Raw genomic sequence first — 15668 nt, 5'->3', positions numbered from 1 at the left:
AATAATAATAATAATAATAATAATAATAATAATAATAATAATAATAATAATAATAATAATAATAATAATAATAATAATAATAATAATAATAATAATAATAATAATAATAATAATAATAATAATAATAATAATAATTGGCAGGGATCCCAGACCAATACAATAAGTGTGCCTCCTCTATTTTAAAACCCACGAGCCGCCACTGATATGCATACTCGGTGCACACAAGATAAATCAGATTAGTCCATTGTTTTTAAATGCTTTTAAAAGTATTTTCATCACAGTGGCACAATATGGAAGTTTGTCTACCACTTAGACCAACAAAAAGCATCCTTTGTGAAAAGTCCTTACTCTGTGTCTCTTTCCTGCTCTTAGTTTGTTTTTAATTCACTCTTGTATTTGTCCTTTCATATTGAAAGATTAATTTAGGCTACTTCCACTGATCACAGGGCCAACAAAAACATAGCACTGGAGTGCTTGATGTATGTGTTTGTGTTTTGGCAAATCAGTTATGTTGCACTGGGTTCTGTGGGCATCCATTTGTAGTAAAGTACTCAAACTTCTCTTCTTTCCTGTTTTGGCTTGCGTTAAAACAGAAAGATCTGGTTGGTTTTCCAGAGAGTGTGAAACATGGTGTCTGGGAAAGAGTTTCTGGTTGCTGGCACAGATTGAGTGAAGCCCTTGTTTATGTTTCACAGGCCTTTTCATGATGCTGCTGAGGCAAAAGACCCAAAGCAGAAATTGTTCCATCAGTTATAAACATTTATACACACAAGCCAGTAACAAATATTGGCATGAATGTGTTCATACCAGGAGTTAGTCACAGGATGCAAGTTCTCTCAGATGTGTTTTATTCTGTGTTTAAAATGTCGCTCACAAGACTTCATCTGTGAAATTCGAAGATAATGCTTTTAATCAAAGCCCCTATCCTTCTCTCTTACTCTTCGCTCGCAAACTCTGTCCCATTTTTTTCTTAGCGCTATAAATGGCACTTGACCTGAAACACATGGTCACCCTCACACACGCTGAGTGTGTACAGATCCCTCTTCAGCCTCTCATTACACCGCTGAAGAGAGATCAGCCTCTATTGATTACACTCTCCACAGCCAATTAGCCTCTGATGTTATCTGGAAAGTGTACAAAAACATGCAATTTAAAAAAAGAAGGACCGTCTCAGAGGTCAAGGTCACTGCAATGCAGTTTCTCCGTGTGTTATGTGGTTTATGTTGCTTAGCACTCCTGTTTGGAACGTGGCTGGATTTCATTAGTAAAAGGTAACATGGACATTTACCATAAATAGGCTTATATAAAATAGTCTTATATATTTGTAATGTATATTAGTATTTTATTTTATTCAGTTTAGTATTTATTTATTTAGTTTCTGATTTGTTTTTTTTAATACATTGTGAGACATTCTTGGGTTTGTGAAAGGAAATATTTAACTAAAAATGTTTATTGTTATTGTTAGGGCTGTGTGAGACATTTTCACATATATTGCACTGTGGTGGAGCAAAGATGCAAGAAAAGGGGCTTTAATATATGGGGGTGGGTGGGACTCTATAGAGCTTTTTAAGAGTGACTGAGAGGGGCGGACAGACGCCACAGTGATTGTGCTAAACGCCACTTAGAGGTGAAGTTCAGGGATTAGTGAATTTCTCACAGCCCTCAATGTCCTGCGCAACAACACATAGCCACATATCCACGCTCTCAAACACAGCACACTCATTTGAAAGGGCCAAGTAGTGCTTTAGCCAAACTTGACCTTGAATGATAGAGAGAACAAAAAAGAAATAAATAAAAGAAGAAGAATTTCTGCTGACCGATTCTCATTTCAACCAACTGAGAAGAACTCATATTTAAAATGCAGCCCATCCATCATCCAGACAACGCATAATTAGCGTGTTCCCCTCACATGCTGTTGGCTAACCTCTTGAGCATTATGGTGAACGTGTGTGTTTGTGTGCGCGGCTTTGTGTCTCTAGCGGCCAGTGTATGGCTTGAGGCACTACAGCAAGACATTTAGTGCGCCTGTCTAATGTGGATGAAGACAAAGCAGCTCCTCATTGGCAGAAGCAGCATGTACACACACGCAGCTGCAGAGCTTCAGCGGAGGCTGTACGGTCAGTCTTTGGGCCAGAGAAATTAATTGTTAGTATGCAGACAGCTGGAGTGTTGAAATTAGACAAAGGTAGCAGGTGTGTTGAGACAATAGTCTTCTTCTAGACTGATGGTTGGTTTGTAACTTGACAGAAGTGTTATAGACGTGTAGCATGGTTTAATATCTTAGATGAGACACTTCCAGTATCCACACCTGCTTATATTGTCTGTTATGGGATGCGTAGACAGAATCGTGTCAATTTTATCTATTACTCTTTAGGATTTTCAGTCACTCTATAATGTCATTCATCTAGTCTTTGGAGATGTTCACACCCATTGTGAGGTGCTCAAGTAGAGGAAGCAAGTTTCAACCCAGCCTGCATTGTATCCTCATCAAATTCACCCTTTTCACTGTAATTTCCTGTCATTATAATACAAATTGCACAAAAATTCATTTTTTGTCTAAAATACTGTCATTGCTTGTCATGTTATCTTCTTACAGTCTTTTTCTTTTAAAGAAGCCTAACTCTCTTTTCCACTGTCTCTGCAGGACCTGTTGGATGAAGGTTATGCTGAAGGTATCAGTGACGAATGTTATCGTTTAGAAGGTAAATTATCTCACTATATCCCCTGAGCAACTGATGTTCTCTTGCATGTAGCTCCTGATCTCTCCTCTGCTCAGTATCATTATGTCTTCTGTTAAATCATTTGCACAATGTTGACATAGTATGATTTGTTTCTTGTAATTTTGATTGAGTCATTTGACTGTAAATTGAAGGTCGTAATTTGCTAATTAAACTCATAGTTGCATTTTAAAAGATTTATTGTCAAAAATCAGATAAGGTTTTTAAGCTGATATTCCATCTCCTGTTGTTGTAATGAAAGCATCTGCTTGGGGATCAAGATTCTTATCTAGGTTTTAGGCAAAAGAAAATCGAATCATTTGACTTTGAATTGAAGGTCATCATCGAGAGGCAGCAACAGGTCAGATTCCTTTACAAACAACGTTTACAGGCAGCTTATACATGCTTGAAAGTGGTCCGCTCATATCTGTGTGGATCAAAGGTCAGTCAAGGAGAGATATGATTGGCTAGGTGTTTGTGGTGTTATTGTTGCCTCATAGTAAGGAGTTAAATTGTACTGTGACTGGTAACTCTGGAATTCGATATGGCACCCTTTTTTTAAAGATTTTTTTTTGTCATCATATATGTACACATACAGAGGTCATATGGCAGTGTTTTTAAATTCATGGAGAAAGATATCTTGATAGCAATACAGTTGAGTCTAGATAGCTTTTTCATTTTAATGGGAGCAATGTAGTTTTGTAGTTTCCCCCAAACCTGCTGGATTCGTCATCAGGATGTCATAATTAGCTAATTAAGCTCATGGCAGCATGTTAAAAGATTGTTTAGGCAAAACCCTACTTTTGGAGGCAAGGATGTGAAGTTTTGACCAAGGAACTTGAAAAGATTAGATTACTTGTTGTTACAGTTATACTGCACTTTAGCCTGTACCAAGCATCCACACTGAGGAAACACACTAGGCTTTAGCTATTAACCAGTCACCACACAGTTTACTCTGAACTCCAGGTGAACCTTTAGATTCAAAGCCACCTTTGGGACGCTGCCAAGCTGCCCTCTGTGTTGTATAGCGTGGTTTTTAAGCTCCGTCATCGGAGCTCTGTAGCGGGTTTGGCTGTCTCATCACTCGGTGGGGAAGGACTTTGACTATTGCTGTGAGAGTTAGCACTTCCTTTGTGTGTATGGTGTGTGTGTGTGTGTATAGTTTCTTTGTGACCATTTGTTAGTCCTCTAGATAAACAGCTCCTGTATATTGGGAGCTGGCTGGCAAGCAGGCTTTGGCCCTGGAGCTCAGCATTGCCTTTGAGTTTCTGGCCCTGATCAAAAGCCCTGATCTGACGCTGTTTCCCTCCAAAAAACCTGTAAAAGCTCCCTGGGACGACTGCTCTCATCCTCTGGTGCTTTTCTTTTCTTTTTTCATCCTCCCTTGCCTCTCGCTGCAGAGGGACAAGACAGGTCCTCTTTGATCTGAGCGGATCAGCGGAGGAGAAATGAATGAGAGAGAGAGAAGACAGAGAGAGATACTGTTGTGTCTGCCTATCCTTTTGGCTCGTACAACAAACACTGTTTCAGATTTGACTTTGCTTAATTAATTAGAGATTCTGTTTTACAGACGGACTGATCCTGGGCCAAAAGGTTTGAGAATGGAACTTCAAAGCGCAGGGATTTGGGGCAGGGGGAGGATTTAGCCTGCAGGACCCAGCCTGGTGCTGAGCCGTGTCCTCACTGAGCTGCGTTAGATCTGCTCTCGTTTAAAACATTTCCATCTTATTACCCACAATACACAAAGAGACAAACTGCCTCTGAAATTTGGGTACTGAGTTCAGGATTAATCCTGACAGGCATTCTCTACATCAGAACGGGCCGCTGTTAGACTTCGTCTTTCTCAGCGACTCGCTTTAAATTTGCTTGTGATTTCAGACATAGACACAAATAGGATATCGAGGATGTTTGTGAAGCCTGGCCTTAGGATGTGATGGCAGCAGTTAGGCCTGTTTATGCATTTATACTTGCAGCTTTAGCAAGGCATAGCGCTGATTTCCCATAGTCTGCTCTTAAAGGGACAGTTCACCCAAAAATGACGATTCTGTTGTCTTGTTCCAAACCTGTATGTCATTTTTTTTCTTTCTGTGGAACAAAAAAGAAGACAGTTAAGTGCAATGTAGACACTGTGAAGCTTCAAAGGTAAAACAGCATTATAATAACTCTAGCCTTCCAAGTCTGACAATAGTTTTGTTTGAAAAACAGACCAAAACTCTCTCAAGTGGTTATTGACTGAAAATCTTGCCTTCAGCTGAAGAACCCAAATCTCAGTTGTGACATATTAAACTCAGCATGTCACGATCAGTGCCGTTTAACATCATTGATGACATTACTGTCACATTGTGTCTTGATTTAAACTGTTTACATTTTTATCTGCTGTCTTGATTCCTTGGGTTTCTTCCTCATCCTACCTAAACATCTTAGAGAGTTTTGTTGGCTTTGGCTCACTTAGTGGGGATGTAAGACAATCCATTGTGAAAGTGCTGCCACTGCACAAAAAATGGTCCTGAATTGTGATGTGGACATGAGCTACGTGTGTGCCACATGTCCATCATTGCTTTCCAAGACTCTAACAAAGTGTGTAGAGGAACATGTACTTCTGAGATTAATATTCAGCGTGTGATTGCAAATTTTGGCTGAAGGTTTATATCCCATTCTATGAGACTTTATGAGTGTCTTCAGTGTAATATGACTGCAATAGCAGAGATGACATGGCTACATTCAAAAATAGCTAGGTGCTTCCTAGGCATTCTCAATTAACTCTTTCCCTTCTCTCATCTGTCTATTTTAGTTCATATATGCTCATAAAGCTGCATTTCAATATTTAGAAATGAATAACACTTCTGAACAATGTTCAAAATGAGTAACAGTCACATGAGATGAAGACAAAAAAAATACAATAACAACATTTCTTAAGTATGACATTTCTTACATTTTTCAAAGCATTTGTTATGCTTTAAAAAAGCATTTGACACCATTATGTGAATGTGTGTCCCCCTGCAGTGGCCCTGCCCCCTGAGAAGACCGACAGCTGTAGTGCGGAAGAGAGAATGCAGGACACTGAAGCCTCTGCCACTGTCGGCCCACACAAACAATTACAGTTTGAGGTCAGTATAAAACAAACAAACAAACATATTTAGTTGGCTTTTTAAAGAAATTAATACATTTATTCTGCTAGGATTAAAACATTAAAAATAAATTGATTAAAAGTCACACTAAAGACATAATGATACAAAAGATTTCTATTTCAAATACATTTCTATTCTATTGAAATTTCTAATAATCAAAGAATTCTGAAAAATATGCATCATAGTTTCCATAAAAATTATGCAGCACAACTATTTTCAATTGATAATGATCAGAAATGTTACTTGAGCACCAAATAAGCATATTAGAATGATTTCTAAAGGATCATTTGACACATTTGCTGCTGGAATTTCAGCTTTGCTATCACAAGAACAAATTACATTTTAAAATGAATGAAAATAGAGAAAATAGTTATTTTAAATGTAAGATTTCACTGTTTTGCTGTATTTTCGATCAAATAAATGCAGCTCTGGTGAGCATTAGAGACTTCTTTAAAAAAAAAATCAACAAAATCATGGCAACCCAAAATTTATGACCAGTCTTTTAAATGAGTGTTACTGAAACCATGATTATCCATTGTTGTTTATTAATCAGGAGTTGGAGTGCGCCGTATCAGTTGAAGAAGATAACAGGCAGGAGTGGACTTTCACCCTCTATGACTTCGATAACAATGGCAAGGTCACAAGAGAGGTAAGACTGAATGAGACATCTGTGCATTAGGGACAGTGACTGATATCTTTTGTCATGGGAAAGCCCAGCAACAGAGATAACTCTAACAGGGCATACTAAATGTCTTTTTTTCTTGCGCCGTACCACACAGTTCCTGTTTTCCTCAGCTTCATAGTTGCTTTGCATTTACATTTCATTTCCACATGCTGAAGCATCTGTCTTCCCTCCCTGAGGCTAAGGAGACTCTGATTAACATATTATTATGGACATGTCCGTGTATGAATTATGAATAATGCATGTATCTTATCATATATCACGTACAGGCTTGCACAGCATATAAAAGACTAATGGACCGTCTCGTGTCAGTGAAGATCTCTTAATTTCATGTTATTTTCCCCTCTCTATCTCTCCACATCCAGGACATCACCAGTCTACTGCACACCATATATGAGGTGGTGGACACGTCAGTGAATCACTCCCCCAGCAGCAGTAAGACCCTCAGGGTGAAGCTCTCTGTTGCTCCAGACTCCAGCCAGAAATGGAGGAACTGCAGCCAGACCAACACAGGTACATAGAGAGAGTTTGCTCAGAACAACAGAAAATTAGTTAAGGGATATCAGGGAGAGTTCACTAAAAAATGCAGTTGTCATCATTTACTCACCGTCATGTTGTTCCATACCTGTATGACTTTATTTCATCCATGGAACACAAGAGGGAGTTTAGCAGAATGTTGATGCTGCTCTTTTCCACACAGTTATAATTAATGGTAACTGGATCAATCAAATTTGATCAAAATGACATTAAAAAGCAGTCAATACGACAAGAGATTTGTGTGATGGTCAAACTGTAATGTATAGATGCGATGTGTAATTGTTTTTTTGTTTTTTTTTAAACTTGACAGTCTCAATTTCATTAGACAAGTACATCCTTGACATTTTGTTAAATACCAAATTTTGTGTTAAATACCACATTTTGTGTTCAATTATAAAAGAGAAAAAAACATAAAAACAAGGACATGAGGGCAAGTAGAAGATGACAGAATTTTCGGGAGATCAATTCTAAGTTCTTGTTATGCTGTCTCCTACACTATTGCCCTCCTCCTTTTCCCTGTCTTCCATGTCATTGCATCTCTTGTAAGATGAGTTCATAGTCAAAGGCAGAAGACGAGAGAAAGAAAAAACCCAAACCTCTGCAGCTCTGAGCTTTTGGATTCCTTTTGGAAAGTGCTATCTTATCCCTCTTTGCTCAGATAGTCTTTTGCTGTTTGAAAAATAAATAAATCCACATTTAGCCACTTTCTAACTGTGTTACTTGGTAAAAAACAATGTGAAGGAGAACAGAAAGTACTCTGAAGAAACAGAAGTGTTTCTGTTTGTTTAGTGCTGTCATTTGGGCTATTTATACCCGTCATGTATTTGAAAGAGAAGAGCCTTTGAACAGCAGCTGTCTTCATGCAAATTCACAAGTGTGTGTTTTTTAGATTTATATGAGGCCTGAGGTTCAAAATAAAATAAATGAAGCATTGTTGTTTTTTCTTCTTTTATGAACCTTCAAAGTAAATAGAAAGCAGGGAACAAAGGTTTCTTTCTTATTTTGGTTGGTCTTTAAAGCTGCTTCAGTATATGTGCGCGTGTGTGATGTTGTGCAACTCAACGCCATTCTCTTTGATAAAGACCCCCTCGTCTCTCTCTCTTTCTCTCTCTCTCACTCACTCTGCCTCCAACAGACACTCCCCATCCCAAGCATAAGGGAGAAAAGTGCATTGAGGACTCCAAGACTTCAGAGAAAAAGTCAAGAGCCTTTCTTAGGTACTTATGATGTGGTCTGTTTATGTAGCTTAATTTCATATGTAAATCAGTTTCACACATTAGTGTCTGTAACTGTTGGATAAAACTACAATATATAAACTTTGGAAGAACATGTCACAGAATCTTTAAAGAAATTAACATTTAACGGACAATGATTGGTTCAAGCCCGCTTTGTGTACACAACCTCAGAGCAATGTACTTGCAGTCATGACAATATGATGCTGTTGTATTAGGCGTTACCATGCTGATCACCACAACCAGCAAGGTTGCCAGCGGCACTGTGTGGATGAGAACTTGGAGAGAAGAAACCATTACCTTGACCTGGCCGGCATTGAAAACTACACATCCCGCTTTGGAACAGGTACAATCTTAATTGCAAAAAGTAAATGGAGCCAACAGAGTTTTCTCATTGTCTCGTGCTGATGTCTCGTGTGATCCAGTCACAACCAATCCGCCCAAAAACATTGATGTGTCACATGCATCAGTAACATCTTACTGTAAGATAGAAGAAGATAAGAAGTGCTTTTCTTTTTCATAAGACAGGATTTATTAGTCAATGTTAATTTTTGCATATACATTTTCAAAATTTTAAATTGTATAACATTAGTTTGTGTTTTATGAACGAACATGAATTGTTAATAAATAAAAGTATATTTACACATTTTGCAGGTTTTATAAATATTAATGATTATTTTTTTCTTAAAAATCTGCACAAGAACCAGAAAAGTCTAAAACCCCCAGCTCAATGGATAAATGTCATTGACTCCAAATTTGATTTAAGTGATCAGGTCATAAAAGTGTTTTGGACCACTTGGTACGTCTGTATTTAGTGCTGACCCGTTTATGATAACATGCACCTGAACATATATAATTTTCAAGAGATCATAAAATGACTTGACACTTAAAGGGATAGTTCAGCCAAAAATGAAAATTCTGTCATTAATTACTCACCCTCATGTCATTCCAAACCAGAGCATGTGAGCGGAGCGGAGCGGGGAGCGGAGTGGTAATATTTCCTTAAGAGTTATGGAGTTCAGATATTGTTTCAACGAAGTTGCAAGCCTTATACATAAATGTAAAGTAAAAATCAAAGTTAAGAATGAGCAGGGAGAAGAAACTGAGAGGGAGTGCGGGGAGACTGTTAAAGTTAGTACAGATTCATATTGATTACAGAGAGCATGAAGATGTGCTACGCAAACATGGTGCAGCAAAAGGTGAGCTAGTTACATACCATAATAAATGAATAAACAGGTAGGCTAAGGTTATATTCGGTTGTACGGAGCCCCGATCATGACATGCAGACAAAATCACGGCCACGAATTTAGAATAGGCTAGTTCTCTTTTATGCTAGGACTATATTATGGCCACGAATTAAGAATTAATTTTTTCGTTTAGTCTAAATTATGGCCACGAATTAAGTATTCGTTCTCTTGTTTAGACTTAGCTGGCACGAATTCATTCGTTTGTTAATTCGTTCATTCCCTAGTTTTAGTAGGCCTAAATCGTGGAACGAATTATTATATTTCGTAATTACTTATTAAAATCATTATTGCTTAAAATTAATAAATAATAATAAATTAATAAAAAAAATAATAAAACCTGCTGACGTCGTAGAAACGAATTGTTAATTCAAATTATATTCGGAGCTCTGTAGTTATTAAATAATCTCAGTTAAACTGTAGACCTAAGCTAACACACAGCTGTATATAGGCCTACATACAGAACTACAGAGTACAGAAGATATTAGCCTACACCACTTAGGCCTATTAAAATATTATTTTTAGCGTGAGCGTGAGCGGAATATTAACGGAGCGCTTGCTTGGGCGGTTAGAGCGACTGAGTGGAGCGCACGTCCATAGAGCGGAAAACGTAGCGGAGCGTCACACCGCTCCGCTTCGCTCACATGCTCTGTTCCAAACCCATGAGACCTTCGTTCATTTTCAGAACACAGATTAAGACTTTTTTGATGAAATCCAAGAGCTTTCTGACCCTGCATAGACAGCAATGCAACTACCACATTCAAGGCCCAGAAAGGTAGTAAAGACATCAATAAAATAGTTCATGTGACATCAGTGGTTCAATTGTAATTTTATGAAGCTAAGAGAATATTTTTGTGCACAGAGAAAACAAAAATAATCACTTTATTGACGCAGAACCTGGATGTGCTGCATCTGCTTGCTTGTTGGCAAGCAGAGGAATTCACACAAGCATCAGTTCTTTCATGAACGTGCAGTGAAGACTGACATGGAAGAGAAGAAATTATTGAATAAAGTCATTATTTTTGTTTTCTTTGTGCACAAAAAGTATTCCTGTAGCTTCATAAAATTACGGTTGAACCACTGATGTCACATGGACTATTTTAACGATGTCCTTACTACCTTTCTGGGCCTTGAATGTAGTAGTTGTGTTGCTGGGTCAGAAAGCTCTCGGATTTCATCAAAAATATCTTAATTTGTGTTCCGAAGATGTTATCCCTTTAACAATATTTTTTTGGTAAAGGCACAATTATTTATATACTAATAAAACATATTTATAATAATAACCCTTAAAACAAATTATTTTGTGCTTCCTCTAGCAGCTCCTGCCACAGAACCAGCAAAACCCAACCATACAACACGTTCATCCAATCAGACACGCTCACGTTCTCAGGAACCAGAGAATGGCCACGCGTACTCCGCTCATCATCGGCGCTCACAGACCATCTCCACAGACCCTCCTGCCATCCTCTCCCGGCACACACACGCACTCCGTTCCCCCAAAACGCACCGTACGCCGCCCACACAGGCCTCCGCTGGTCGGGTGATAAGAAGAGGAGCGCCCCCTCCCCCAGCGATCCCCAACCAGATCCCTCCGCACCAAAGCTCAGGCCCGTACCGACGACACAAGCAGAGGCCTAAAGAAGGCCTGCACTATCGGGCTCTTGGGCCGACTGTGAAGTCTGGCCCAGTCGTGGAGAAAGAGCATGTGAGGGATCTGCCCAGTCTGGTGCTATATGAAGGAGGACTAGCTCAGGTGGTCCAGCGACACGAGCATCATCATCATCATGAACATCATCATCACTACCATCACTTCTATCAGTCCTGAAGAGTAAAACAGATGGGCTACATAAAGGATCTAAATAAGAATAACAATGAGGAACGTAACAATTGAATGATCTTAAATATTCTTGCATGGCCACATTGAGGCTGAGAAGGACACAAAGCATCATGTTCATGCCAAAGTGGCAGACAATATGTACGCATTTGTATATATAAGTGTGTGTGTGAGAGAGGTTATGTGGGTCGGTTTGAATGTGTGCTGATGTATTCAGTCCTGTCTTTGGCAGCAGGAGAGGTTTGCTTACTACGTAAGGGCTCTATCTTTCCCTTTTCTCTATTTTTTTTTCTCTCTATCACTCTGTCTGCCTCCTTTTGTTTTTCTCTCTCCCTCTCTTAATTCTTATCTGATTGGTCTATTTGGTTGAAAAGGTGGTCAGCCCTGTTAAATGAAGAATTTTGAGTTGTCAAACCACTTTTGAAGGAATACAATTCCTTGGTTTTGTAACTTACATTTTGTGTATGCGTGTGCGCGCACAATCTGCGCATCTATGTGTGCCTAAGGTGTCTTTTTTACACTTATCCTTTTTTGTTTTCTTTTTTCCACTGAAGACCACTTGAAAAGCACTTCTTGTGCCATTGCATTCGAGACACTTTATCTATGAAGAGCTTCTCTCTCCAAAACAACAGATCTGAATCAACACCTTTAAAAATGCAATACAGGACACGTGTACATAAAAGAGCCAGTAAAGACACTAAAACCGCCAAAAAGGACTTTGTTGAAGGACAGTATGAGAACTACACTCTACCAATCTACATGAAGAAAACAGAGCATCATAATCAGCTGCTACCTCTAGTATTATTATGATTATCGGTATTATTGACAATTTTTTATTCAGATTTTATGTTTTATTTGTCTGTCTGTTGTAATATGCCAACAATCTGCAGTCATGTCAAGATGTATTGGATTTAAATCCATTGTAAGCTTTATTACTGAAACATTTCTATTAATATGTTTTTTTGCTTTGTTTTGTTTTGTTTTTGGTGTTTTCCTGTCCCTGTAACTTTAAGCTAATTGCATTCTAAGACCACTAGGCATCAGAGTTTATAGTGTAATTATGTGTATCAGATAATATGGAATCTTAAAAATAATCTTCTGATGATTGTAGAATAATGTTTTGAAGCTTGTTAAAAAAATAATTTATTTGAAACATATTCCTGTCAGGTTTATGGCAAGTCAAAATGGGTCTAATCAAATGATTGGAAAACATTGAATATATTACACCTGATATTATTGTATCTTTTGCTTGTTTAGTTGTGGTTTCAACTTTTCCTTCTTATTAGTTCAGTCAATTCAGATAATTCAAGTTGTAAAGTGTAAAGGAATCTGTGCTGCCAAGGAAAAATAGTATTTTTATTTCTCAGGTTCATTTCACCTTTGAGTCATTGATTTGACAAGACGGTGTTATTGGTTTTGAAGGGAACTGTGAACCACAGCTTTTTTTTTGTACAGAATCACCATTTAGAGTTTTTAATTTCTTTCAGAATCCAAGAATATGTTCTCAAACTGAATTAGAATCTTTTAGACAGTATGTCAGTGCCTTTAGCTCGGTATTGGCAGAAGTGAGTTAGGTAGCGAGAAAACAAGTCTGGTAGGAGTTCATCTGTTCCCATGCAGCAGTTTAAAACAGCATTTAAATAGTACATTATGAATCTATTTTAGGTTCGATGTATCCCAAGTCACCTAGAGGGAGTGAGTGGGTGTGTATGGCAGCTGCCTCATTCCTCAGGGGCAGGATGACAGTATCGCCGCCTAGAAGTCTCCAGTCCTCCCATAACTCACCAATACCCCACTGACAGAGAGTTAATGAGTGCATGTGCATCTGAAACCAGCACTACGGAAGATTATGAAACACAACAGCCTTCAATCAAACTCTGCAAAGCAGGTGTGTGTTGAAGATCACAGCAGGTGTTTTAATACTCCACGTTTGTGCGATATAATTGTTCTCATCTCTCTTTTTTGATGATTTTATACAGAGGAAAAAAAAAACTTGTATTGAAAGTTATAAAAATGTGCACTTGTTCTTGCAATTTTGGGTCCCAATATGGACAGCAGTTAAAATTGAGAATTTTGTCAGTGATGAGATGAGTTGATTATGTTTGGTTAGAACCTGTTCGACTTGCTGATATGTTTAGAGTGAGATCGGCTGACTCTTCTGCTCAAGAGGACGGTGGAAATGTGAGAGCATCACACTACACTAAACTCTGGAAAACCCACCTGCAGCTTCAGGGTGGTCTCATCACAGCTAGTAAGTTAGAGACATTCGACCTTCACTCAGTTTTGCTGTTGCAGGGGAGTGAATGTGTTAAGGAGCTTAGCTCTCCCTCTCATGCTCTCTCTGTTTATGGTGAGATGTTGCCATTTTAAATGATTCTGACCATTTCTTAAACATATATTGCTGCTAAAAAAATAAATAAAAAAAAATCCATGGCATCATGAGAAATTGAAAAATTTAAACATGCCTCATGTGCAAAACATCTAAATGCACAGTAGATTCATTTGTGTTATTTCGTTATTGTCCCACAGTGTTCTTGTTTATCCTTTAAAAAATCATCACACTAAAATTGTTTAGATGTTTGATAGGTTCGCTTGCCTGATGGTTGTAAATACATCATGAGCGGACAGCTGTGGTGATAACAGTATGTTAGTTGGATTCTGCGCTATTTATCTGGATGAATGGCTATTTTGTATAATGCCGTTTGTACTTACAACATTTCTTGATTTCTATTGTGCTTTTGTTTAGTGTGATTGAGTGAGTGTGTAGGACAACACACTCAGGCTCACAGCAAATGATTCATGGAGGTGCTTGTACATAAATAACACAATGTGGTAGCATTTCATGCCACAGCCGAACCCTAGACCAGCTCATTTGTGACATTTCCTAATAATTTTTCATGCTTTTTTGTTTAGTTTATATAGATGGATGGAAATAATTGCTTTATTTATTTAATAGCAAACCTGTGCCAAGAGAAAACCTTTCATTAAAAGCTGAACTGTTGCTTACTGACTGGGTGGCTGTGATTTCTTTGGCCGTTAGCGTTGGTTTTGAGAATGTTCTGCTGATTTCTTTACATGCATGTACACTCATCATGGCTGCATGCAGAGATCTGTTTCTGCTTGTGAGTAGAAATACTTTTGCATGCCCTCTGTTAATCTATGTTGTTTGCATGTCTTGCTTCAAATGTTTCACACAGTTTCAGTCTAACACATGGCCAAAGAAAGTAATGAAGTCTTGTAAGTTTTAAGTTACAGCAAGCTACTAACACATCTCAATCTCCACATAGACTACTGTGTGGAGTCGGTAAGGTTTGTTCATGTTTCTGGAAAAATTCTTATGCTCACCAAGAACAAAAATCCTGCAAGAATGGCATTATTGTAAAATAAAAGTTTAAATAAGTGTTTGCTGTTTGAATATATTTCAAAATGTAATTTATTCTTTTAATGGCAAAGCTAAATTTTAAGCAGCCCTTACTGGTACCTCTTTATATTAAGTGTCCCTAATACCTGTGTACTTACATAGCAACTAGATGTGTACGTAGTATGTAACCACAGTGTAAGTACACATTGGTACATAGTATCTACAGCTGTAATATTTCTGTAACTACACACATGTAACAACCCTCAGAATAGTTTGTGTAAGTACAAATGTGTAACAGGACTTTGGTAACAACACTTTTTTCAAGTACTCATGTAACAGGAATTATATAACTACATTTTGTAACAACAATATGCATAAGAGTAATTGGAACCATTTGATCCAGGGGGTGGAGATGGGTAGGTTTAGGGATATGGAGGAGTTGGATCTCAAGTTGGTGGAGTTGGTGCATCACTGTAATACCAGTGTACTAACTCCTCAGGAACTGTCCACTTAATATAAAGTGTAACATTCTGGACACCAACCACAATTTATATGTAAAGCCTAACTTACTGGCCGCTGCTGTGTAACATCAGAGTAATTACATGGTAAATCTAATATAAAGTGTAACATTTTCTTTACCAAACCGTGCTGTTAGTCCTGCTACACATTTGTACTTTCATTACCAAAAAGTGTTGTTACCAATGTCCTGTTACATGTACTTACACATACCATTCAGTGGGTTGTTACATATGTGTAGTTACACAACCATTAGAGCTGTAGATACTATGTACCAATGTGTACTTGCACTGTGGTTACTTACTATGTACACATCTAGTTACTATGCAAGTACACAGGTATTAGGGCCACTTAATATAAAGTGGGACCAACATTTCTTTATCAGTGTTGAAAACAGTTGTGCTGCTTAATTTTTTT

General features: G+C 38.0%; 1 protein-coding gene across 2 annotated transcripts in view; it reads left to right on the top strand.

Moving 5' to 3' along the window:
- The window catches only part of nkd1 (NKD inhibitor of WNT signaling pathway 1), a 36473-nt gene extending 23856 nt beyond the window's left edge, over nucleotides 1–12617 (top strand). Inside the window, exons 6-12 of one of the 2 annotated variants that reach the window (XM_016497178.1) lie at nucleotides 2645–2702; nucleotides 5721–5824; nucleotides 6399–6494; nucleotides 6893–7040; nucleotides 8200–8281; nucleotides 8515–8642; nucleotides 10860–12617. In XM_016497178.1, coding sequence (XP_016352664.1) covers nucleotides 2645–2702; nucleotides 5721–5824; nucleotides 6399–6494; nucleotides 6893–7040; nucleotides 8200–8281; nucleotides 8515–8642; nucleotides 10860–11365 — 1122 coding nt within the window. In that variant the 3' untranslated portion in view covers nucleotides 11366–12617. Of the gene's footprint in view, nucleotides 1–2644; nucleotides 2703–5720; nucleotides 5825–6398; nucleotides 6495–6892; nucleotides 7041–8199; nucleotides 8282–8514; nucleotides 8643–10856 lie in introns of both variants that reach the window. The other variant, XM_016497177.1, reaches the window with a different exon arrangement.
- The last annotated feature ends 3051 nt before the right edge of the window (nucleotides 12618–15668 follow it).

Source organism: Sinocyclocheilus anshuiensis, unplaced genomic scaffold (genome assembly GCF_001515605.1).
Source record: "Sinocyclocheilus anshuiensis isolate Anshui unplaced genomic scaffold, SAMN03320099.WGS_v1.1 scaffold354, whole genome shotgun sequence".
Classification (NCBI taxonomy): Eukaryota; Metazoa; Chordata; class Actinopteri; order Cypriniformes; family Cyprinidae; genus Sinocyclocheilus; species Sinocyclocheilus anshuiensis.
The sequence above is the reverse complement of the archived record's forward strand: the minus strand, read 5'-3'. Positions and strand labels throughout refer to the sequence as shown.